Source organism: Saccopteryx leptura, chromosome 6, assembly GCF_036850995.1.
Source record: "Saccopteryx leptura isolate mSacLep1 chromosome 6, mSacLep1_pri_phased_curated, whole genome shotgun sequence".
Classification (NCBI taxonomy): Eukaryota; Metazoa; Chordata; class Mammalia; order Chiroptera; family Emballonuridae; genus Saccopteryx; species Saccopteryx leptura.
The window spans coordinates 89,276,801-89,300,794 of NC_089508.1; the positions used below are offsets into that span (position 1 = coordinate 89,276,801).

The 23,994-nt window shown below is 47.8% G+C and overlaps 2 protein-coding genes across 7 annotated transcripts in view; one reads left to right on the top strand and one right to left on the bottom strand.

Annotated features, from left to right (window-relative positions):
- The window catches only part of RNASE6 (ribonuclease A family member 6), a 476,573-nt gene that overhangs the window by 168,522 nt on the left and 284,057 nt on the right, over nt 1–23,994 (top strand). The gene's annotated exons all lie outside the window — the stretch shown is intronic.
- On the bottom strand, nt 4,450–14,343 carry KLHL33 (kelch like family member 33). Of its 5 annotated transcripts, none has more exons than XM_066341994.1 (5): nt 13,730–14,343; nt 12,576–13,337; nt 6,378–7,302; nt 6,087–6,254; nt 4,450–5,976 (listed from the first exon to the last, which is right to left on the bottom strand). In XM_066341994.1, the coding sequence occupies exons 1-5, from the start codon at nt 13,734–13,736 to the stop codon at nt 5,424–5,426; spliced, it is 2,415 nt and encodes an 804-aa protein (XP_066198091.1). In that variant the 5' UTR covers nt 13,737–14,343; the 3' UTR covers nt 4,450–5,423. The 5 variants fall into 5 exon arrangements, with proteins under 5 accessions (XP_066198091.1, XP_066198090.1, XP_066198089.1 ...); XM_066341993.1 differs by having other exon boundaries at nt 13,688–14,343; XM_066341992.1 differs by having other exon boundaries at nt 13,634–14,343.

The window sequence follows — 23,994 nt, forward strand, 5'->3', positions numbered from 1 at the left end:
TAAAGTCACCTTTTCTGCTATGAATTTTTCAGGTGTTCAGGACATAATATATAGTGAATTTGACAGGGAAAATAATCAGAGAAGAGACAAGTTACATTTCTATTTCAGTAGTTCAGAATTACATGAGTCAAAGGAAGAAAAAAGATAAAGGGGGAACAAACTCAAGATGATTACAAAGATTCCTGTCTAGGAAAAAAAGAAAAATGATAGTGCCAACAAACATGATGAATTTGAACTGATGATAGTGGTACTCACGGTGGAGGTGAGGGCCACCGGAAAAAAATCAGACTTAGACCCCAGATGAATCATTAAGGCTTGAGATAGTGAAGAGGTGAGCTTTCTGAAGAGGAACATAAAGCAAGGTAAAAGAAGAACTTGGGAAACCCAGAATTAGGCATAGGAGACAGAGGATCCGTATAGTCCAACACACTTACTGGTACTAAACATAAGCCTACATACCCAGTCTATTTAGTTCTTAGGACAATCTTGGAAAGATAGGAGCAATAACAGAAAGTCTACCTTTACCTGCAGAAGAAGTTAAAAGAAGAGTGTGAGGGGGCCAAAAGAGAAGTATCTGAAACACCTTGGCTCATTATCTGAATTATCAAAGGTAAGAATCCTGGGCCTCTACATTCTCACCAAAACTGTAGGCTAATCCCTGGATTACCATAATTCCCAGTCTGTGTGCATGGTTTCTGTCCCAATTCCTGATTCTCACTGTACTTCCCTTCTGGGTTCAAAATACTACACTACACTGGCCAGGTGGCTCACCTGTTTGGAGCATCATCCCAATGTGCTAGGGTTGTGAGTTTGATCCTCAGTTGTGGCACATACAAGAATCAACTAATGAATGCATAAATAAATGGAACAACAAATTGATATTTTTCTCTCTCCCTTCCTCTTTCTCTCTAAAAATCAATAAATAAAGTAAATAAATAAAAACAAAATACTACCCTGAATCTTAGTCTGCTTTGCTAGGGTCCCAACTGTTACCTGGCCTATATCAGGTCCCTCTCACTTAAGAGTAGACCCTTGACCAGGGTCTTTTTTTCAAATCAGAGACCTTCTTCTCTTCTCTTCTCACTCCACCCTCAATTTTATTTATTAAAAATTTATTTTATTTTATTGATTTTATAGAGAAAGGAAGGGAGGGAACAAGAAAGAGAGAGAGGCCCTGGCCGGTTGGCTCAGTGGTAGAGCATCGGCCTGGTGTGCAGGAGTCCCGGGTTCGATTCCTGGCCAGGGCACACAGGTGAAGCGCCCATCTGCTTCTCCACCCCTCCCCCTCTCCTTCCTCTCTGTCTCTCTCTTCCCCTCCCACAGCCGAGGCTCCATTGGAGCAAAGATGGCCCGGGCGCTGGGGATGGCACTGTGGCCTCTGCCTCAGGCGCTAGAATGGCTCTGGTTGCAACAGAGCAACGCCCCAGATGGGCAGAGCATCGCCCCCTGGTGGGCCTGCCGGGTGGATCCCGGTCGGGCGCATGCAGGAGTCTGTCTGGCTCCCTGTTTCCAACTTCGGAAAAATACAAAAAAAAAAAAAAAAAGAAAGAAAGAAAAAGTTATTGTCCCACTTATTTTTTATTTATTTATTTATTTATTTTACAGAGACAGAGAGAGAGAGTCAGAAAGAGGGACAGATAGGGACAGACAGACAGGAACGGAGTGAGATGAGAAGCATCAATCATCAGTTTTTCGTTGTGACACCTTAGTTGTTCATTGAGTGCTTTCTCATATGTGCCTTGACTGCAGGCCTTCAGCAGACCAAGTGACCCCTTGCTTGAGCCAGCAACCTTGGGTCCAAGCTGGTGGGCTTTGCCCAAACCAGATGAGCCTGTGCTCAAGCTGGCGACCTCGGGGTCTCGAACCTGGGTCTTCTGCATCCCAGTCCAACACTCTATCCACTGCGCCACTGCCTGTTCAGGCTGTTCCACTTATTATGCATTCATTGGTTGATTCTTCGATGTCCCCAGAGTGGGGATCAAACCTGCAACCTTGGCATCTGGGAATGGAGCTCTACCAACTAAGTGACCCAGCCAGGGCCACCCTCATTTTTAAAATTAAATAATGAAAACCAGCCTGACCAGGCGGTGGCGCAGTGGATAGAGCATCGGACTGGGATGCAGAGGACCCAGGTTCAAGACCCCGAGGTCGCCAGCTTGAGCACAGGCTCAACTGGTTTGAGCAAAAGCCTACCAGCTTGAACCCAAGGTCGCTGGGTCCAACAAGGGGTTACTCAGTCTGCTGAAGGCCCACGGTCAAGGCACATATGAGAAAGCAATCAATGAACAACTAAGGTATCACAACATGCAATGAAAAACTAATGATTGATGCTTCTCATCTCTCTCCGTTCCTGTCTGTCTGTCCCTGTCTATCCCTCTCTCTGACTCTCTCTCTCTCTGTTTCTGTAAAAATAAATAAATAAATTAATTAATTAAATTAAAAAAAATTTAAATAATGAAAACCAGAGATCTCTACAACTAACTGCTCCCATCTCTATACATTTGGACCCTTGGCTGTCAGCTCTACCTGGGACGTATCCATGCCCTCTCTAACACTATGATTTGGCTTTCTATCACCTCTTTCAGCTGGAGAAAAAAAGAGAAGGCTCAGGAGAGTGTGCTATATCAGGAGAGCCAGGGGAGAAGAAAGTTTTAGAATAAAAGCCAATTTTCAACCCAGTCAATTTCTGCAAAAAGATGAAGGAGAATGAGACTGGCCTTAGATCACTCGATTTGGTGAGAAGCAGCTCACAGTCACAATGAGTAAAGATGCTATCAGTAGTGTGATAGGGATAAAAGTAAAATTGCAGGGAATTTTAAATGCTTTTTATAATAAAAAAACTCACACAAGAATTCAACCATGGAGAAACATTTATTTAAGTCTGTCTTTACATACAAATGATAAAAAAATAAAATGTGTTCACAGTTTACCCTAAAGACTCAATTAATTAATTAATTTCTTCTTTCTTTCTTTATTATTTATTTATTTATTTATTTAGAGAGGGGAGGGAGAGAGAGAGAAGGGGGTAGGAGCAGGAAACATCCAGTTGTTGTAGTAGCTACTCCTCATATGTGCCTTGACCAGGCAAGCCCAGGGTTTCAAATTGGCAACCTCAACATTCCAGGTTGGCTTAATTCTTTTTTTTAACACTCAATGCTTAAAAATTAGTTTGTCAATTCTTTCAATTTCCTCCTTCCCTGTCTTCTTCAGTCTATCTTCTCTTTTCTTTTATATACTTTACGTACCCCTCCTCATTTTCAACTATGTTCCTAAACAGAAATATATCTATATATAAACATAATAAAATAATGAAATGTAATAAAAAACATTTTCAAGTACTTCTGCAGCCAGGATGAAGAAAGGTACAAGGGAGATTCCTTCATCTCACCCTTAAGAGTGTGAGAATCTTAATAAACAATGGTAATAGAAGATTAATCTATGAAAAAACCCCAAAAACCTTGCCCTCCTTTGCCAAGCTGCTCAGAGGTCAGAAATGGAAATACCATACAGAAAAGATTTAAGGAAGTTGTGGAGGAGGGAGGGAATATACAATCATTAAGTGAAAGCCATCGTCTTCAGACAGGCTCCAGAGAAGAGTAGGCTGGTCACAGCAGCAGAATTCTCTGAAGAACCCCTGCAAAACTGCTGACTTCCCCACTTGCTTCCTTCTCTGACAGGAATGCCTTCCTCCTCTGACTGGTGAACCAGCCTTCAAGAACCAGTTCAAGCTGCATCCATCTGATGATGATGCCTTCTGTCAAAGAGGCCTCCGCTGGGCAGAGTTCACTTCTCCATCCTCTGGGCTCTCATACTGCTAAGTATGTATGAGAGGTATGAGGCAGTGTTCACACTTCTTCTATTTTTTTTTTTATTTTTTATTTTTTACAGGGACAGAGAGAGTTAGAGAGAGGGATAGACAGGGACAGAGACAGGAACAGAGAGATGAGAAGCATCAATCATCAGTTTTTCGTTGCACGTGCGACACCTTAGTTGTTCACTGATTGCTTTCTCATATGTGCCTTGACTGTGGGCCTTCAGCAGACCGAGTGACCCTGTGCCCGAGCCAGTGACCTTGGGCTCAAGCTGGTGAACTTTTGCTCAAACCAGATTCAAACCAGATGAGCCCACGCTCGAGCTGGTGACCTCGGGGTCTCGAACCTGGGTCCTCTGCATCCCAGTCCGACGCTCTATAGTGTTCACACTTCTAAGTCTACTGAGAAACTTGTATTTGTTTCCAAGTCTGTCTGCTGGTCAGGAGCTCTCTGACCTTTGTATCCTTGGCGTCTCATATAGTGCTTGGCACACAGTAAGGAATTAATAACTGTAAGAGAGAAAGGAGGAGAGAAAAGAAAGAAAGGGGAAAGGAAGAGCAGGGTGGAGGAAGTGAAAGAGAAAGCATCTGATTCAAAGTTCCCTGGCCAAGGAAAAGAGAAGTGGATTTTTTAAAAAAAACAAAAAACTCTGGAGGAAAGGCACAGAGAGGAGGAAAATCTATTTTCTGGGTCTTCTCTGCCTCTCAGACTTCTCCCTAGCACGTCCTCCCAAAAACTCATACCACACCTATTCTCTTTTCACTCCTAACCTCTCAATTCACCCCAAAGGGAAGGAAAGAAGCCAGTCAGGCTTCTGACTTCTTGAACCCCATTCCCTCAAACCTCACATCATCCCCTTTCCACCATGCGCCTCCCCACTTTGCCCTTGCCCTCCTCATCTTCCCCACACGCAACACTCCTACCTTATCACCCTGGCCTCCGGGCCCTGTGCTGTGCCCTCCAGACGGGAACTTCTGCCTCAGACTGAAAACCAAGAGGCTCTTGAGACAGCCTGTGGTGTCTGGGCTGAGGAAACGCTAGACTGGGCCTACAGTTACCTGAGGAAGAATATTGTCAAGAGGGTTCAGGTGTCCCAGGGCTTGGGGAGTAGAGAGGAGCAAAGCCTGGGAAAGGGAAGGGCTTCAAAATCACAGTTGTCATCGCAACTCCTCAGATTCATTCATGGATTGCCTGTCCCTGTTTTTCTCCTTACTTCATGGGCCAGAGTCATCGTTTTTCCAGCTGTTCTCTCATGGCCCCTACACCTTGGCTTCTGGAGTTTCTTGACTGTCTTCCAGCTTGGATGTACTTTCCCCACTAAGAATCGTCTCAGGGTCCCTGAACTTTGTATTGTTCTTCCTGGGCCTCTTCTCCTTACCTAGGTATTCAGCAGCTCCCCTTCCTCAGCGCCCTTTCTCCAGGAACTCTGGGGCTACCTTTTCTTCCATGAAGATCATATACGTATTCAAAAGCAGTTTATGAGTTGTAAAGTACTGTACTAGAATAAAATACTCTCATGAATAAAGCCTTCTCTTTCTCCCTCCGTCATCTGTCCTTCTCTCATGATGCATCTTATCTCTTCCTCCCCCATCCACCGCTGCTGCTTCCCCCTCACCCAGCAGGTTTGGTTCGGTGCTGTGTGGGACCTGAAGCTACATGCTGCACAGTGGGCAGTGTCAGGATGCAGGCAGGCATCTCAGCCCGAGGCCTTGGAAGAGTTCCCAGGCAGAGCCATCGGCCCAGGCCCGGACAGTAAGAATGGATAAGGTGGGAAAGGGCGTAAGTAAGATGGCTATAGCCCCCCAGCACCAGGAACTCTCCCTGGAGCACAGCACCTGCAGCTCCCACGTGAGGGGAGGGCAGGGGTGCCAGGTAAGTCCAGCTATCAGTCTTCGGTTCATAGGCCTCAAAGCTCAGCAAGTCCCCAGTCTCACCTAGCCCACCTGCTACATATAATCGCCCACCCAGAGCAGCCATAACATGCCCAGCTCGAGGTACCCTCATAGGGCTCAGAAATGTCCCTGGCTTCTCAAGTTTGGGGTCATAGTGCAGCAATGAGGCCAGGAATCCGTCAGTCCCATTGTAGCCACCACTCATGTACAATCGACCCTCCAAGATAGCAGCTGCGTGGGCAAAGCGTGGTGCCGGAAGTACAGGTGCTGGCCTATGGGAGAACAGAGCACATAATCAGGCAACAATCATCCTCAACTCTCCTTCTCCTCCAAGCCTCCTAGTCTCTCCCTGATGCCTAGAAACCCCCTTTTCCCTGCTCACCTCCAGACATTGAGCTGGGGGTTATAGGTCTCCACAGAGTTTAGAGCAACACCATTGGCTCGTCCACCCAAAGCATAAAGTAGTCCATCCAGTGCCACCAGAGGGAAAAAACTCCGAGCCTGGAACAAAGGTGCCATCTCCTCCCAGTCCTCTTGACTGGGGTCCCACCTGGACACAGTGTGACAAGAGATGGGAAGAGTGACTCTGGGAGTCTACGGTTGGCTGGGCCAGCGATTCCCCTCAGCTGCCCACCTTGGGGTCTGCCACTCTCAATGGGGTGGGCGTGCATACCTGAGAGTTGAAGCCAGGGTATTGGCGTGGCAGTAGTAATCCTGTCCCCCACACACGTAGAGTTCACTTCCTGTTAGGCTGGCAGCCCCGTGCAGGAAGCGCCCCGGGGCAGGCAGGGCAGGCAGCCTCCCCCACTCCACAGTTCGAACCAGTCCCATTCCGCAGCGGAAAGCCCGGGCCCACCACACTCCTCGAGATGGCTGTCTTGCGGCCATGTCTGATCTGAGCCCGTCCCCTCCAATCACTACCAAAGCCTGGTCAGGCTCCCTCCGCCTCTCTCGACCGGGAATCTCAGACTCCACTATCAACTGACGCAGCAACTCTGGGGGTAAGGGCGGAGGCAACCCAACTGCCTGTACTTTCCGAAGCTCCCGGGTGGACATGCGGCCAAAGCGGACACATTGAAGGAGGGCCTTGGCCTCTGACTCCTGCGTCTCAGGGTTGGCAGCTAGCCAACATCGTGCAGCCACAAAGGCCTCAAACTCCTCCTGCATGTGTAGATCATCACTATTCAGGAGTTCAGCCAGGCAGGCAGCCGGTAAAGAAGAGAAAGTGGGGCACAAAGTCACAGCGGGCAGGTGGGTGAGGAGGTAGTGACGGGCTTTGCGCCAGAGCCTCTCCAGTCCAGGGGCTTCAGCCACGGGAAAGAGAGCCAGGCATCGGGCCGGGCTGAGGCCCCTTGCCAAGGCTCTCTGGCATAGATCCAGGCAGGAAGAGCTCTGGTACTGCAGGGCAGCCTGGGCAGCTCTCAGCAGTCCTGGCCATCTTGCCCGCACAACCCCGGAGTAGGCAAAAGAGACGAGGAGTTGCAGGTCCTGGGCAGAGATGGTGTGCAGAGACACCTCTGTGCCCTGGGATTCCTTCATCCCACTCAGTAGCATGGCCCCAAAGAACTCACTGCCACAGGCCAGGGCTGCTCGGTGCACTGCAAGAGGGAGAAGAAGCAGAGGGGTATCCAGAGTTTTGTAAACTGCTACACACTATCCCAACCTCACAGACCCAACTTTGGACCAACCACCCAAGGCCACAGGCCAAACTGTGGTGGTATGCATCAAAATGCCATGGGGTGGTTGTTCATATGTAGGTTTCAGGGACCCTGGAGATGCTGAGTCAGTAGGTCTGAATGGAGTTCCTTGGATTTTGTATTTTAACATTCACAAGAACTCTGCATGACTCTCATGTTAGTGGCATGGAGACACTTTGATAAACATTGTTTTAGTCTTTTTGATCCAGGTCAGTTAGAAAAATAGTCTTGATGGATCAAATTGAGAAGATGCTATAGACAGCATTTGCTAAAAGAGAGCACAAAATAAACTGAAAGACCAGTGTGCAACTTATATAGGTCTCTCTATACTGTGCACAGAATAATTTGTTTCCTTTACAATGTTAAGAGCCACTGACATAAGCCATTCTGTTAGTCATATTTTACTTAGAAAGTGATATGACACTCAGGAATGGTTATGAGCCAACTTACTGGGACTGCTATCTCCTCTTGCCCAAAATTTAGTGTTTAAGATTTCCCATGTGTTCTAGCTTTCCTCTGCACACTCGACTCCACATCTTTGTATAGTTTTTAAAATCATGAGATTTTAAACTAGAAACCTTCAAAATCATCTAGTTCAATTGCTCCCTTTTAGATAAGAAAACTGAATTCTAGAGAAAAGAAGTGATTTATTTTTATTTCCATGCAGTGGCTCTCTGGGCAGATCTTCACCACCTACTGCCACTGATGTCAGGTTGCTATAAGCATACTTGTGTATTGATTCCCTGCTTATCTACATGGCCCTCATGACGCTGGAAGTGTGTTAACAAATGCTGTTAAACAACTAGATCTCATCTGCTTCCTAACATAACTCAACTTGAGGTGCTTAGCATCACCTGTAGAGAATGCTGACCAAAATATTTAGCTAACAGAACTAATCAAGACTTTAGCTCTAAATTCAAGTGTACAGGAAATTGAAAAGCTAAAAGGAACAAGTTAAACAAAACTGTGAGGGAAAAATGCACACAAACCTAGAAAAGGGCCTGACCAGGCGGTGGCACAGTGGATAGAGCATCGGACTGGGATGCCGAGGACCCAGGTTCGAGACCCCGCGGTCACCAGCTTGAGCACAGGCTCATCTGCATAGAGCAAGGCGTCACTTGGTCTGCTGTAGCCCCCCTCCCACCCATCAAGGCACATATGAGAAAGTAATCAATGAATAACTAAGGTGCCACAAGGAAGAATTGATGCTTCTCATCTTTCTCCATTCCTGTCTGTCTGTCCCTATCTGTCTCTCTCTCTGACTCTCTCTGTCTCTGTCACAATAAAAATAAAAGGAAAAAAAAAGAGCTTTTAAACCTAGAAAAGGGAGCATTCTGTAGGGTAACATCTTTTTTCTTCAACTAGTTAAGTCATAAAAAAGAGGGGGACGAGGAGAAAAGGACTGAACAAGAGTAAAGGAAGCTTAAGAGATGTACATCTGAGTGCAGCAGTGTGCTTGATTGGCTCCTGGGGTGATCAGACAAGTTCTAAAGACATATTTTGGACAAGAAAAAAATTTCAATGTGGACTAGGAGATATTAAGGAATCACTGTCAATTCTGTTAGATTTAATAAAAATATTATGGTTGTATGAGGAAATGTTCTCTTTTAAAGAAACACACCCAGCCTGACCAGGAGGTGGCGCAGTGGATAGAGCATCAGACTGGGATGTGGAGGACCCAGGTTCGAGACCCTGAGGTCGCCAGCTTGAGTGTGGCCTCATCTGGTTTGAGCAAAGCTCACCAACTTGGACCCAAGGTCGCTGGCTTGAGCAAGGGGTTACTCAGTCTGCTGTAGCCCCACGGTCAAGGCAAATATGAGAAAGCAATCAATGAACAACTAAGGTGTCGCAATGAAAAACTAATGATTGATGTTTCTCATCTCTCTCCATTCCTGCCTGTCTGTCCCTATCTATCCTTCTCCCTGACTCTCTGTCTCTAAAAAAAAAAAAAAGAAAGAAACATACCCAAGTATTTATGAGTAAAATGTCACAGATTTATAAATGTTCAAATTTAAAATGTTAATTGTTAATTGTGAGTGATGGGTGTTTAGGTGTTTGTCTTAATATTCTTTTTACTTTGCTATGTGTTTGAAATGCTTCATAACGAAAGGGGGGAAATGCTGCTAGAAGTTCTCTTAGGGAGGCGACACATAGCCAAGCTCCCTGTGAGGCTTGTGAATCTCAGGCTGCTTTGACCATGTGTGGTAACTTCACCTCTCTCAAAAGAGAGATGATAGTGATATGGTTTCAGTTGCCTTTTCAAGCAGTAGGTAGTGGCTCTGTGCTTCCCAAGTGGTAAACATCAGATACAGCTTTCAAAAGAATATATTGCTCGAGAAAATCTGCCTTCCTCAAAGCAGGTAAACCATCTCATCTTCCACATCATCAATCAACCTCTAGCTCAGAGCCAACTGTGGCTCTGAGCCACCATTGGTATTCCTCTTCTTACTCCTCATTAGTTTCTAGACTGTTAAGTGATAGGTTCCCACCATTAAGTTGGAATGTCTTTTAGGGAAATGAAAACAGTGTTTAAATTCCAAACCCTAGTGGAAATTGTATAACTATGAAATTTAATTTAATTTAATTTAATTTTTATTTATTTATTTTTTGTATTCTTCTGAAGTTGGAAACGGGGAGGCAGTCAGACTCCCGCATGCGCCCGACCAGGATCCACCCGGCATGCCCACCAGGGGGCAATGCTTCACCCATCTGGGCCGTTGCTCTGTTGCAACCAGAGCCATTCTAGCGCCTGAGGCAGAGGCCATAGAGCCATTCTCAGCGCCCGGGCCAACTTTGCTCCAATGGAGCCTTGGCTGCAGGAGGGGAAGAGAGAGACAGAGAGGAAGGAGAAGGGGAGGGGTGGAGAAGCAGATGGGCGCTTCTCCTGTGTGCCCTTGCGGGGAATCAAACCCCGGGACTCCTGCATGCCAGGCCGACGCTCTACCACTAAGCCAACCGGCCAGGACCTTATTTTAATTTTTTTAGAGAGAGAGAAAGAAGGAGAATGAGAAGGCTACAAGAAGAGAGATGAGAAGCATCAACTCGTAGCTGTGTTACTTTAGTTGCTCATTGATTGCTTTTTCATATGTGCCTTGATGGGGCCGGGGGGGGGGGGCTCCAGCCAAGCCAGTGAACCCTTCCTTGCTCAAGCCAGAGACCTTGGCCTTAAGCCAGTAACCTTAAACTTCAAGCCAGCAATCTTTGGGTTCAAAGGGCTCAAGTTAGCTAGCAACCTCGTGCTCAAGCTGGTGAGCCTGCCCTCAAGCCAGATGAGCCATGCTCAAAACAGGGACTTCAGGCTTTTGAACCTGGGACTTTAGGGTCACCACTGCGTCAGGTTCTAACTATAAAATTTTATATTCCTCCTCCTTCTATTCCATTTAGTATTATCAGAAATGATAATAAACACATTTGAGTTCTGCTATGGTCTGAATGTTTGTGTCCCCCAAAAGATTCATATGTTGAAGCCCTAATCACCAATGTGATATTTGTAGCTGGGGCCTTTGGGAAGTAATTAGATAGGAGAGTGCAACTCCTCTCTCCCTCTCCATCTCTCTCTGCCATGTGAAAATACAGTGAGAAGGTGGCTCTTTGCAAACCAGGAAAAGGGTCCTAACCAGAACCTGATCATACTAGAATCCTATTCTTGGAATTCTAGCCTCCAGAACTGTGAAAATAAATTTATGTTGTTAAGCCACCCAGCCTATGTGTTTTGTTGTTGTTGTTTTTGTTATAGTACCACAAAATGACTGAGACAGGATGGTTTTCCTTCTGGAATCCCAGAAGCACTTTGGGTCCCAGTCATTCCTCTAATGAGCAGTAGCTATGTGACTTTGGACATGTCTTGAAGTCTGATTTCTTTATCAGTAAAGTATAAGAACTGAACTAGAGCCCTGGCCGGTTGGCTCAGTGGTGGAGCGTCGGCCTGGCGTGCGGAAGTCCCGGGTTCGATTCCAGGCCAGGGCACACAGGAGGGGCGCCCATCTGCTTCTCCACCCCTCCCCCTCTCCTTCCTCTCTGTCTCTCTCTTCCCCTCCCGCAGCCGAGGCTCCACTGGGGCAAAGATGGCCCGGGCGCTGGGGATAGCTCCTTGGCCTCTGCCCCGGGCGCTAGAGTGGCTCTGGTCATGGAGGAGCGACGCCCCAGAGGGGCAGAGCATCGCCCCCTGGTGGGCGTGCCGGGTGGATCCCGGTCGGGAGCATGCAGGAGTCTGTCTGACTGTCTCTCCCCGTTTCCGGCTTCAGAAAAATACAGAAAAATAAATAAATAAAATTAAAAAAAAAAAAAAAAAAGAACTGAACTAGATAATCTCTAAACTAATCCCTTTTAATTTTAAATATTTATGAATATTCCAGCTTCATTTTCCAATTCCTATATGCCCTTTGCTTTAACTGCAGAGATAATGTTTGCGCTAATGAGAGTAGACAGGGTTAGTGATGTAGGCTTGTATCCTGGTTTTCACCAGTTAACATTTCTTAGTTTAATGTTTTTTTACCTGCATCTAGGAATAATGGTGCCTACTTCACTAGTTTTCAATAAGAATGATAAGAAATGGCATATGTAACAAGTCATGGTACCCAGTACCTCATTAGTAGAATCTGAACTCAATTTACTCAACCCTCTATAGCTTTCCTGGTGATGAGCAGAGTTAATTTCAAAGTGCCAGGGCCTGGTAGCCTTAAGATTCTGGCAAAACAGTACCAGGCCTTGCGCATTAGCTGTAGGACCATGTCAACCATGTTGTCAAGTACACTTAAGTGGAAGGACATACTGAGTTTTTCCTCCATGTTCCTCTGTCTTTTCTTGTGTTCTAAATAGAAGATGCTAAAGAGAGCCTTTGGTTAATCCCTGTTCGAGTCAATCACTTTCTGCTGTACTAATGCCATGGGCTGCACCTTAGCTCCAGCCAGCTGACTGCTAATTCCTTGTCACTGGGCCCAGAAAAAGCCACAGCGGGAGAGTCAGTTTAAATTTGTCAGCGCTCCTAGGAAAACAACTCAATTGCGCATGCCCCACACTCAGTGAATCAGGAGAGGCCACAAAGGTCCCCCAGGGATAATTTGGCTGCAGCAGGGATCAAAACCGCTATGGTAGGGATCGAACCACCTGCTGCTTGCACACACCATTCCTTTAGCATTTGCACCTGCAGTAAAGAATGCCCCACAGACCCTCACCCCGCAGCCGGCAGCCGCCTGCTTCCAGCTCCAGGTCACACCCGACGCCCTCTTGGTATAAGAGCTCAATGCTGCGCAAATTCTCTCTCAACTCCTCTTCCTGGCTGGGCTGTTTTTCTTCGTCCTGGGCGCTTCCAGCCCTCTCGAGTTTCCACTGGGCCGCGGCCTTCACCCGGGGCGCTCCCAGGGCCTCTGCGGCCACAAGCACATCCCCCAGCGGAGCGGGGCTCAGCACTCCCTCATAGGCAAAGGTCAGCACGGCCTCCCAGGCCCCGGGGGCCACGTCGAGGCTGAAGGGGGGTTGTGAACCAGTGCCGCCCAGCAGCCTGTCTCGAAAGAGGCTGCTAACTGCGGACAAGATCACCCGATGCACCCCATACACTCGCCCCCCGACTGCCACCTCTTCATCCAGCAACAGCTTCTGCGCCCGCAGCCGCCGTGCCTCCGCGAAAAACTGGCTCGGGTGCTCCTCGCAGCACAGCGCCTCCGGCTCGGCCGCGTCTTCGTCGTCATCTTCCCCTTCCTCTGGGGACACGGCTGGAGAAGGAAGGTCCCCTGGGGCCATGGACCTGGGGCCAGGCTCTTCCAGAGGAAAAGGGGGCAAACCGGGATCGTCGTCCGGGGTCCGAGGCCAGGAGGGGTTTCTCAGGCCGGGCGAAGGCAAGTCAAGGTCGTCCTTCTGGATGGGAAGGGAGACGCGCCTCGGGTCTGAGGGGCAATGTCGGGAGTCCGAGACGCTCATGGCCCAAGCGCGCTGGCATGCTGCGGATAAGCAGAGGGCGCAGAGGAGAGGTCAGCGCTGAGCCCTGAGAGGCCAGAGGAGCCCCTGCCTCCAGCCTGGCGACCTATCAGTCTCTATTCCACCTTCAAACCACTCAAACGGCCGCCCCTTCCCTCCCCTCCCCCGCCCTCCCCCGCCCCCCACCCCGCGCCCTGCGCTGCGCGCCGAGGCTCAGGCTACCGGGCAACACCGCGCAGCCAGGAGTTCCCGCGGGCAGCGAAGAGAGCAAAAGCGGTGTCAGGATCGAGTACCCGGGACCGTACCCCGCCCTTCTCGCCCCCGTCCCGATCGTCGCCCTCCTGAGACACCAGCGTTCCGCTTGCCCTCTCACTGGCGCTTGCTCTGCTCCGGGCCCGGTGCAGAGGGAGCTCACCCCGCATCCCCGTCAACAGCCGCACCGGCTAATTATAGCGGTCTCCGGCAGGCTGGGCCCCGGTGCCCGAACTCCGACATCCAATCCCCCTGAGCCCCGTCCCGAGCTGTCCTCCCACCCCCTGCCACCTGTAGGTCATGTCCTGCTGCTGAGCGAGGCAAATTCGGATGCCAAGGAGGATGCGGGGATCGCATGGAGTGAGCCAAGACGGAAAGGCCGCCTTCATCCGACGGGGATGGAGGGGCCGGGCAAGAGTCTGGACTGCGTAGACCCGCGGAAACGTGGGGCGAGAGGATTGAGGCGTATTTTGGGTCATTCCTGGGCTTTGATTCTTGATTTTTCCGTGCACGATAAAGCTGGGGGCCTGGAGCCACCGGTACTGATCTGAAACGCAAATGTAACCTGGCTGGGTCGGTTGAGGGTGGAGAAGGTTGAAGGGGCCCGTGTCAGGGATACTACCCTAGGTGACCCATTCCTAGCAGAGGGTTTCCTCCACTTTCTGAGGAAGGGCAGGTGGTCAGAGGAGGAAACCCAATCTGTGTCTTCAGAGTATCAAGGACCCTAACTCTTACCTTAATGGTTGGGATCACAACCAGAGAGTGTGGAACTGGGGTTGATCGCTGCTGCTAGGGAGAACAGAGCCCTAGCCTGGATGGGGTAGGGACTCCGTAGAATGCCGTTTGGGGCAGGGCATCAACAGCTACTCCCTCTGCCCAAGACAACACCCCTTTCTCATGCTGGGGCCTCTAAATCCATGCAGTGGCAGGTAACCTATGGAGAAGGAATTTAGAGACGGGGGCAGCAATCACTCTTCCCTCCCCTCTACCGGGGAGGTAGGACAGGCCAAGGGCTCCTGGGGCTGGCCTCCCTGGCCAAGGTAAATGCTGGTTTAGGCTGCCTGGAGTCACCTGACGAGAGGTGGGAAGGTGAGTTGCTCCACACAGCACCCTCTCTGGCTTTCAGAGCTGTTCCTGCTGCCCACTTATGCTTGGGTGCCTCCACCGACCAGGGGCTGTACTCCCCAAAATGGTTCAACAGAAAAAGGCAGCCAGTGGTTGTCCTGGCTGGAGAAAGGGGCAATTGTGACCAGCCTCTGAACCCTTTCCCCAGTTCAGACATCTCATGACCTCCTCCCAGCAAGAAGAAGCTAGCACCTTGAGCCCCTACCTGCTGGTGAAAACATACCCAAGGTTGGTCTCTGCTACTTCCCCACCTCCCCAAGAACAAAGACACTGGACCCCATTCTGAGTTCTATGCCAACTCCCTGGTTCTGGGAATGTGGCGACCCGGAGACTGCATGGCTCTGCCACTGTGAGACAACCCCCCCACCCCCCAGTGAATGATGAAAAACTGGACAAAACCTCTGTTCTGGACCATCATCCTCCATTAAAGCCTTGGGATTGACATGTCCCACCCCCACCCCCACAGCACCCTCCAGGACCACTAGCCTTCCTCCTGGATGCTGATGTGCTGGCTGGGGAGGGGCCTAGGCATCTCAGCCTCATCTGTGCTATCTCAGTCAGGGGCTAGTCTGGCTTCCCCCTCTGTAGAGGAGCTCCACACCATGCCACACTCCCAAGATGATGGGAGATTTCAGAAGCCAAGCCTGGCAAGGCCCTAGTGCACTTCCACTAGGTCAGTGGTTGGCAAACTCATTAGTCATCAGAGCCAATACCAACAGTACAACGATTGAAATTTCTTTTGAGAGCCAATTTTTTAAAACTTAAACTATATAGGTAGGTATATTGTTATTAACTTAATTAGGGTACTCCTAAGCTGCCAAAAGAGCCGCCTGTGGCCTGTGAGCTGAGGTTTGACGACCACTGCACTAGATCATGGGAGTCATGGTAGCTCAGAATTCCCAAAGGTTGAGGATCTAGGCAGGGGAGAGAGAACTTTGCTCCAAAGTTCCGAGGGTACCTCTGTGAGAAGAAGATGGGAGCTGAGGGTGACCTCAGTTCCTCCCTTACCATGCTGTTCCACCAGATCTGCTGCATGCTGAGCATCCGGGGCACCATTACTTAGTTGCTGCCTTGGATCACTGCTCAGGTGTGAGCTCAGTGCCCAGCTGGGCAGCAGGAAAGGATTCCAGGGCTCAACCTGAGTGAACTAAAGGGGTCCCATTCCTATTCCCACCCCAGGGCTCACATGGTTCATTATCCTGCTCTCAGCTTCAGTCATTATCACCTGCCTATTTCAGCCATCTCCACCAATGGCAAAGTCAAGGCTAATGAGTCTGTTACCACTCAGTTTTCTCAGGGTCCCCAGTCCTGTAAGGAATTGCTGAGACAGACTGACCCCTGATCAGGTGGCACATACTTTCTTATCTCATACATCTTGAGTTCCGGACCTGATCATCATCCGGGTCAGGATCATCTTTGTTATCAACAATGTAGCCATGGCTCTGCACATAGTGGGCCTTGTGTACACCCTTTGGACCTGCTCTGTCTACTGCCCATCACCCCCTCCTCGTGGATCCTTTTCTTAAGCCAGTTGACCACGCAGCTTACACTTGTGACTCTGGGTGATTCCTTTCAAGAATCAGATGGGCCCTGGCCGGTTTGCTCACTGGTAGAGTGTTGGCCCAGCGTGTGGATGCCCTGGGTTCGATTCCCAGTCAGGGCGCTCAGAAGCAACCATCTGTTTTTCCGCCCCTCCCCCTTCTCTTTCTCTCTTCCCCTCCTGCAGCCATGACTCAATTTGAGCAAGTTGGCCCCAAGCACTGAGGATGGCTCCATGGCCATCCTCAGGTGCTAAAATAGCTCAGTTTTGAGCAACAGAGCCATGGCCCCAGATGGGCAGAGCATCTCCCCATAAGGGGTGTGCCAGGAGGATCCCAGTTGGGGTGCATGTGGGAATCTGTCTCTGCCTCCCTACCTCTTACTTAAAAACAAACAAAAGAATCAGATGAAGGCATCAAATGGGTCAGTTAAGTCTCCATAACCCCTTATATTTGTATTCTGCCCTTCAAGGAGTATGGAGGTGCAGCTGCAGAATGTGGATTACAAAAATGAGTTGTGAGTGGTGGATGTGGTAACTGGAATGGGAGTCTAAGGCAGGCGCCAGGAATTGAGGTTGGGGTGAGAAGGCCGAGGGGATGACTGAGAGCTGGACAAATCTGGGAGGGGCCAATATGGGAAGATGTGTGTTTGTGTAGCTGACAAAGCAGATTTCCAGGGACCCAAACCTGAAACTAGATGGTTTTGCTGGGAGAAATTCAAATGTCAGTTCTTCTAGGACAGCGGTTCTCAACCTGTGGGTCGCGACCCCAGCGGGGTCGCCTAAAGCCATCGGAAAATACATAAGGCATATCAGGTATTTACATTTCGAATCATAACTGTAGCAAAATTACAGTTATGAAGTAGCCACCAAAATTATTTTTTGGTTTGGGGTCACCGCAACATGAGGAACTGTATTGCGGGGTCATGGCATTAGAAAGGTTGAGAACCACTGTTTTAGGAGAAAGTAAAGAGGACTCATTCTGAGGATCTGATGGGATGAGCCCTAGATAAAACTATGAGATGAGAAATTCTGTTTCTTGCTCCCAGCTATTTACAGTCTTGAGATTCACCACTCTAGAATGGGACACTTTGTAATTTGAGACAAGAAGGAAATGAGTCCCATTTAGCCACAGTTTTATGGAAAAGGCTGGTGGGAAAGAAACTAGAGGATTGGAGTGGAGAGTGAAGATGAGACAAAGTGAGAGAGGAGGTGGAGTAGTAATTACTCTTTACCTTCCACTCTCATTTCTCTCTCTCTCTCTCTTTTTATTTTATTAGTTTTTTTTGTCACCCATGGTATTCCAGGTCCAAATTATCTTCTTCCTGACCCTTCTCTCTTTTATGAGCTACAAGTTTGAAATATTCCTCTCCACAAACCCCAGCAGACAATCCACTGGTTTCTTCGGGTACCTAGGTGAGACAGTGGGAAGATGACTGAGAAACGAGAAATTCATGAAAGGGAATGAATGCCTCAAAATATCAGCTACCCTTAGAGCAGGGGACCTCATTAGCCCAAACCTCCTCAGAAAAGATCCTTTGACTTCTGATTCTGTATGTCATTTGCAAATTGACTATCAGACCACTCATAGTCCTAGGGCTAGCCTGTTCCCGGGCTAGCTAGTTTGCAAAATTCCCTTATTTTTCCCAGTCTCACTTAAGTTACTGACACTAATTTTGGCTGAATGAAGGGAAACCAGGAGATGCTCTTCAAAACTCCATCTTTTCTCTCTGTACTTTTATGTAGGAAGCATTTTCTTGGAAAATAGTGCCATGGTCCAGAAGGCAGTTTCCTTGGTATATTCCTCTTTTCTTCAGTCACGGGGTATTCACCGGGACCAATATCTCTGGGGACCTCAAGGTGAGAAGAATGTCTAGGCATGAAGCACTCTTTCTATCTACTAATTGTTCAACTTTTGTTCCCAGGACCCTGCTACAGCTATCCCTGCTACAGCCATCATGTGGACCACACTTTCCTACCTGGGCATCTCTGCCACCATTAGTATGCTCTCCACTCCTGCTTTCTAAGCAGAATAACCCAGTGCCCCCGTTTCTGCCTCTCTGAGCTGCCAGGGCATAACTCATGAAAAGAGAAAGAGCAGCCTGACCTGTGGTGGCACAGCAGATAAAGTGTGGACCTGGAGCGCTGAGGTCACTGGTTTGAAACCCTGGGCTTGCCTGGTCAAAGCACATACAGGAAACAACTACCCTGTTTCCCTGAAAATAAGACCTAGTGCAATTTCTTTTCAAGCTTAGAAATATAAGGCCTCCCTTGAAAATAAGACCTAGCCTGTCTTTAGGAGCAAAAATTAATATAAGACACTGTCTTATTTTCAGGAAAACAGGGTAGATTGTTGTTCATAGAAATAGAGTCACAAGAAATTCTTGATAGAATTCAGAGTTTGGCTGGTTATGCTGATGTTTGTGATGACATGACTACAGTATATTAATAAATGTTGATTTTTTTGTTCAACAGTAAATGTGAATTCTTGTTCGTGGAAAAATAAGACAGCCCCTGAAAATAAGACCTGGTGCATCTTTAGGAGCAAAAATTAATATAAGACACTATCTTATTTTATTTTTTTTACAGGGACAGAGAGAGAGTCAGAGAGAGGGATAGACAGAACGAGGAGAGATGAGAAGCATCAATCATCAGTTTTTCGTTGCGACACCTTAGTTGTTCATTGATTGCTTTCTCATATGTGCCTTGACCGTGGGTCTTCAGCAGACTGAGTAACCCCTTGCTTGAGCCAGCAACCTTGGGTCCAAGCTGGTGAGCTTTTGCTCAAACCAGATGAGCCTGAGCTCAAGCTGGCGACCTCGGGGTCTCGAACCTGGGTCCTTCCACATCCCAGTCCGACGTTCTATCCACTGCGCCACCACCTGGTCAGGCAGACACTGTCTTATTTTTGAGGAAACACGGTACTATGAAGTTGATGCTTTCTGCTTCTCTCCCACTTCTCTCTCTCACCTCTCTCTAAAAAATCAATAAATAAAATCTTTAAAAAGAAAGATAAAAAAGAAAAGAAAAGAGGAAGAGCATTCATTAACATATTCAGAGTAGTTTAGATGCAGGTAGCCCCCCCACCTTCCTTCATCATTTCTGCCCCTCACTCATTTCATTAATTAATTGTATGGTGTTCTCTGTTTATCAAATAAGGTCCTCCCTTCCTGCCCCCATGCATTCACACTTCCATTTACCCTTTTCGCACTGGTGATACCTAGACCAGTACCAAAGAGCACTGCTACCTAATCCCTGCTATGGACTGGGATTCCATCCCCATGAAGGAGTGTGTGTCCTCAACTTCATTTCCAGGCTCCTGTATGCCTCGAGGTAGGACTAACATGTATGTGCAGAATGGGAGCTGCCTGGGCCCAGAGTGCCAGTATGACTGAGGTCTTAGCAGTTGTAGAAAGCAAGGGTCCTGACTCTGAGCTTTCAAATCACCACCAGGTGAGTGAATCAGAGGGTACGATTTGAAAGATGTATCTTACCTAGCTCACTGCTGGGCATAGCATAGATGCGGGAAACCAGTAATTAATCCAGCGGATGCATGTGGGTAGGTAAAATCTTTAAAGATGGGATAAAATGTATTATGTCCTACAACTTCTGGGAAAGTTAGGTGAAAATATGAATGGAATGCATTGCTTCTGAAATCCATTGATTTCTACCTCTGCCTTCCCTTCTTAGGCCGTGAGCATTGTGTGTGCATCCAGTTCCCTGATTTAGCACTGCAGGCATCTTTGGGGCTACCCTGTCCTCTGCCCTTTCCTGCTTTGCTTCAGCCCTTCCAGGTTAGGTGGTACCTTAGCAAGAGGCTTGTGGGAGAAAGAAGATAATGTAAGTCAGGGCCGTCTCAAGAGTCTAGTATTTTAAGGAAGAGCAAAAGAGGGCTCAGCCTCAGCAACCAGGAGTTAGATGGTATTAGACCGTGGCTGGCTGGTGTTTAAGAGACGATTCAAGCTCACATTGCAAAATTCAAAGTCTGCTCATAAATCAAGGCAAAGTATGGGGAAGGCATTGCTCTTCCATCATCTTCTGTTTTTCCCATTGCACATTCCCAGAGGTCTCACCAGATTCTATGCCTTCTATCCTTTCTTCCTGTTAAGGTCCCTAAGCTCCTTCAACTCCCCCTCTGTACTCCCCACCCACTCCTGCCTCTTTAGGAGGAAGAAGCTTATCATTCTCCCTCTTCTTGGGACCCTCCCCTGATGATCACCATGCCTCCTGAATAGAGACTGTGCCAGGATAAACTGGACCCAGTCGTTGGTTTTTTAGGGAAAGGCCATGGCCAGACCACCGAGTCTCTGCAAGGCTATCTGTCACCATCCTCATTGCCGCCGGTTTCATCCTTATTGGAGAGTGCTCCACCTCCAGCTCCCACACTGGGCTTCATTAATCAGCATCCCTCCATGTCTCCCACTGCCCTACTTCTGAGTTGTTTCTTGTAGAACAGATAGAGCATTTCTCTCTCTAGTATTAAAAGTTGATGAAATATCTGCTAACTCAGTGGTGGAGGTGGTGGTGTTGTGTGTGGAAGGTGGAGCGGGGAGTAGGAAATAGCGAGTATAGGGAAGAAAGCCAGATGGTGCCCTTGACTCTCCAAACATCGATCTCATGACTTGAGTTCAGAAAATGACCCCCTGAACTTTCACCTCTCCCAAAGCTGGTCTGAACACCACTGCTTCCATCATCTCCAATTTTTTCCTATGTTCCTATGCCCTTGTCAACTTGGGCTATTTTCATGCCTCCCTTGGGCAGTCATCTGGCTAGTATGGGCAGGTGTTAGGGTAAGGTCCGGGGCTGGGAGGACCTGGGAAAATTGGGGGAGCATCCTTGGGGTTCATGAGTGGGTGGTACTGAGGCCAAAGGAAGGGCTGCATTCACTCTCTTCTGCAGGCTGGCGCCCTTCCTTGTCCTGGTACAGTCCCTGGCTCTGCTGCCTGGCTGTCTGCTCTGCCTGCTCATCATGTTCGTCCTTACTTGGTGGGCAGTGCTCATTGCTCTGTTGCTTATCCTTCTGTTGCTGCTCTATCCATTCTACAAGAAACCTGGTGAGTGAGTGGGCAGGTGGGTAAAAGAGTAAGATACAAGAGGCTGACCCTCATAAGAGACCCAGAACTACCAACAACAAATGTTCATTTCCTCTCCTATCTGGCAAGTGAGGCTGCACTTCTGATCACTCTGCGCTACCCCTTCCTCTGCACAGATGTAAACTAGGATGGGTGGTCCATTTAGGAACCTACCACAGGCACTGTCCTACTCAGTGAACCTCATCAACATGTGTAACCATGTCAAGAATGTCCAGTGAGAAAGTCTCTAGAGCAGAGGTTGAAAACTGAGCCTCTGAATTGGATCATGCCTGCAAATGAGTTTTGTTCAAATTGTACAGCATTTACAATGAAAAATAAATTAATTGCCAACATTCAATATATATCTGATAGTCCTGGGCCTCCATCCCACATGATGCACTTAGCTGGAGCCAAGGCACTGCTGTCCCATGGATGAACAGGTGTTCTCTCCACTGTGTCAGTTCCCACCTGGTCCACTTTATTTTTTTTTTATATTATATGACAGGTTCTTTCAGACTTTAGTTTTTCAGTCCCTACTGTAGATATAAAAGGAAACTAGCTTTCTAAAATCTTGGAGGGGCAATGGAGGAAAAGGAACAGAATTCTAGTGGGGTAGAGAAAGCAGGGTCCTCTGCAGAAGGGGTGCTCCATGGCAGAAGAGATGCCCCAGGAACCACTTCTTTCATCATTCTGTGACATGGAGAAGCCTAATACTCTTGCTTTCTTTCTAGAATCTTCTCTAAAATTCTCCAGTGGGTGGGAAAGAGCTCACCACTGCTTTGAACATTCTCTCTCCACAGGCCATAGTGCCTGGTGCTAACTGGCTCCCCTAGTCAGCATCCAGCCCTGGTGGATTTTGTGGGGACCTTCACCAAGAACTTGAGTCTCATAATGTGCGGGAATGTGTGTCAGAAGCCGATCAACAGCTGCTGGTTGACATAGTCGCAGCAAAGAAGATCAACAACTGCTGGTTGACACAGTCACAGCAAAGAAGATCAACAACTGCTGGTTGACACAGTCACAGAAAGAAGAGGCGCAACAATACTTCCCCCTTTAACTTTTTGAATTACTTTGGTTTTTTATCCTCCCTTTTCTGGGTGTGTGTGCTATCATTTATGGCACAGGGATAATAGTACCGTGCTTTCCCTGCAGATTTATAGTAATTTCTCTGGAAATGAGACAGAGGGTGTGAATTCCACAGAAAAGCCTATAAAGCCCCTTTACCTGGGCTCATAGACATAGGAGACTGGCTATGATATCTCCTGGAAAGGGTTAAGTCTGTAGGAAAATTCCCTCCTATAAATCATGTTAGAAAAAATAGATTGTGACTTATGAATAGATAGGAAACAGTAACTATACACAAAAGCACCTTTCAGCCTTCACTTAATCCATTACTTTACCTTCCTAACCTTTTCATGTGGTACAGTAGAGAAACTTTCCTTTCTTCTTGCATACCTGACCTGCAGGTGGTGGAATACTCTGAGAAGAATAAAGTTAGAACTTAACTAGTATATGAATATAGTAGACAAATAAAATTTGACTGGACAATAGACCCTTAGGTAAGATAGAGTTATTAATCAATACTGACCTTTTAGAAGCTTGCGCCAATATTGTTATTGCTAATCAAGTTATTGTATAACGGTACTTAGAATGACTTACCACCTGATTTATAGCTTATAGAAATGTACTAACCATTACCTAGGAATATGTAACCATAGTGAAACAAAAACAATTATTAATCAATGTATTCTGAATACCATGTGATTGTAACTTAGTGTGTGTGTATAAAAATAAAGCTATACTAGCCATTGGCGGAGATGCCTGGCAGTGAATGCTAAAGAATTCGGCTCTCTCACTCATTTTGTGCTGACGCCGTCGCTTCCTGTGGGACCCCTGGATTCCCCCCGGGGCTGGACAAAAGTGTCTTGCTAAGAAAAGGGGGAATGGACTCTCAGTGGGAGGGGACTGAGTACAGGGAAGAAAAACGGTGAGGGGATCAACAGGTCAGCGAGTGAGCTCAGAGGACTTGGAGAACAGTGAGGGTCAGGTAGAAAGATGCTTCAAGGGATGGTCACAGACTACATTTCTGCCTCCCCCTCATTGGAGCCCCAAGCCATTGAAGGTCCTGAGAATAATGTCAACTGGCTAAATGTCTGGAAGATTCATTCATTCTATACAGTCATACCTAATTCCTGGCTATATTCTGGGGCCCAGAGCCTCATGCAGGTCAGCGTGCCAAACTGTCACTTCTTGTCATCTTGTGCCCAATATACTATATCTTTCTTTTCTCATTGCCTCTCCTTTCAGGTCACAGGTTTGGCCAGCTAAAGCCCAGTGCGGGTCTTGGAATATAAGCAAAATTAGCAGGAGGTGCGGACATATGCTGTGGAGGGCTATGCTGGCATTTTATAGTAAGTGGAGGTTGGAAGGGTAGGGACGTGAAGGTGGGCTTAGTAATGGTCAGGAACCAGGGGAAGAGGAAATATAATAATGGTGAATCCCTGTTCCTTCCAGCTGCCCAGCAGTACCTGTGTCCTCAGGTAGGGGAGCTCCCCTCTCCTTGGCTCTTGCTCTTAATCTTCTTTTTTCCCAGTAAAAGACTTTGACTACAACTCAAATGTCTGCTTCTTAAAGACATCACTGGGGTTAAGCCTGGTTATCTAACATCAATCTCAAAGTGTGTTAAAAAGGGAT

What these genes read in the sequence shown, in the direction of transcription:
- KLHL33 (XM_066341992.1), bottom strand. Translation starts at nt 13,736, where the DNA reads ATGCGGGGTGAGCTCCCTCTGCACCGGGCCCGGAGCAGAGCAAGCGCC. An exon ending in GGGCGACGATCGGGACGGGG is followed by an intron (nt 13,338 to 13,633) that starts GCGAGAAGGGCG and finishes GCTTATCCGCAG; the next exon opens with CATGCCAGCGCGCTTGGGCC. An exon ending in CCCCAGCTCAATGTCTGGAG is followed by an intron (nt 5,977 to 6,086) that starts GTGAGCAGGGAA and finishes GTTCTCCCATAG; the next exon opens with GCCAGCACCTGTACTTCCGG.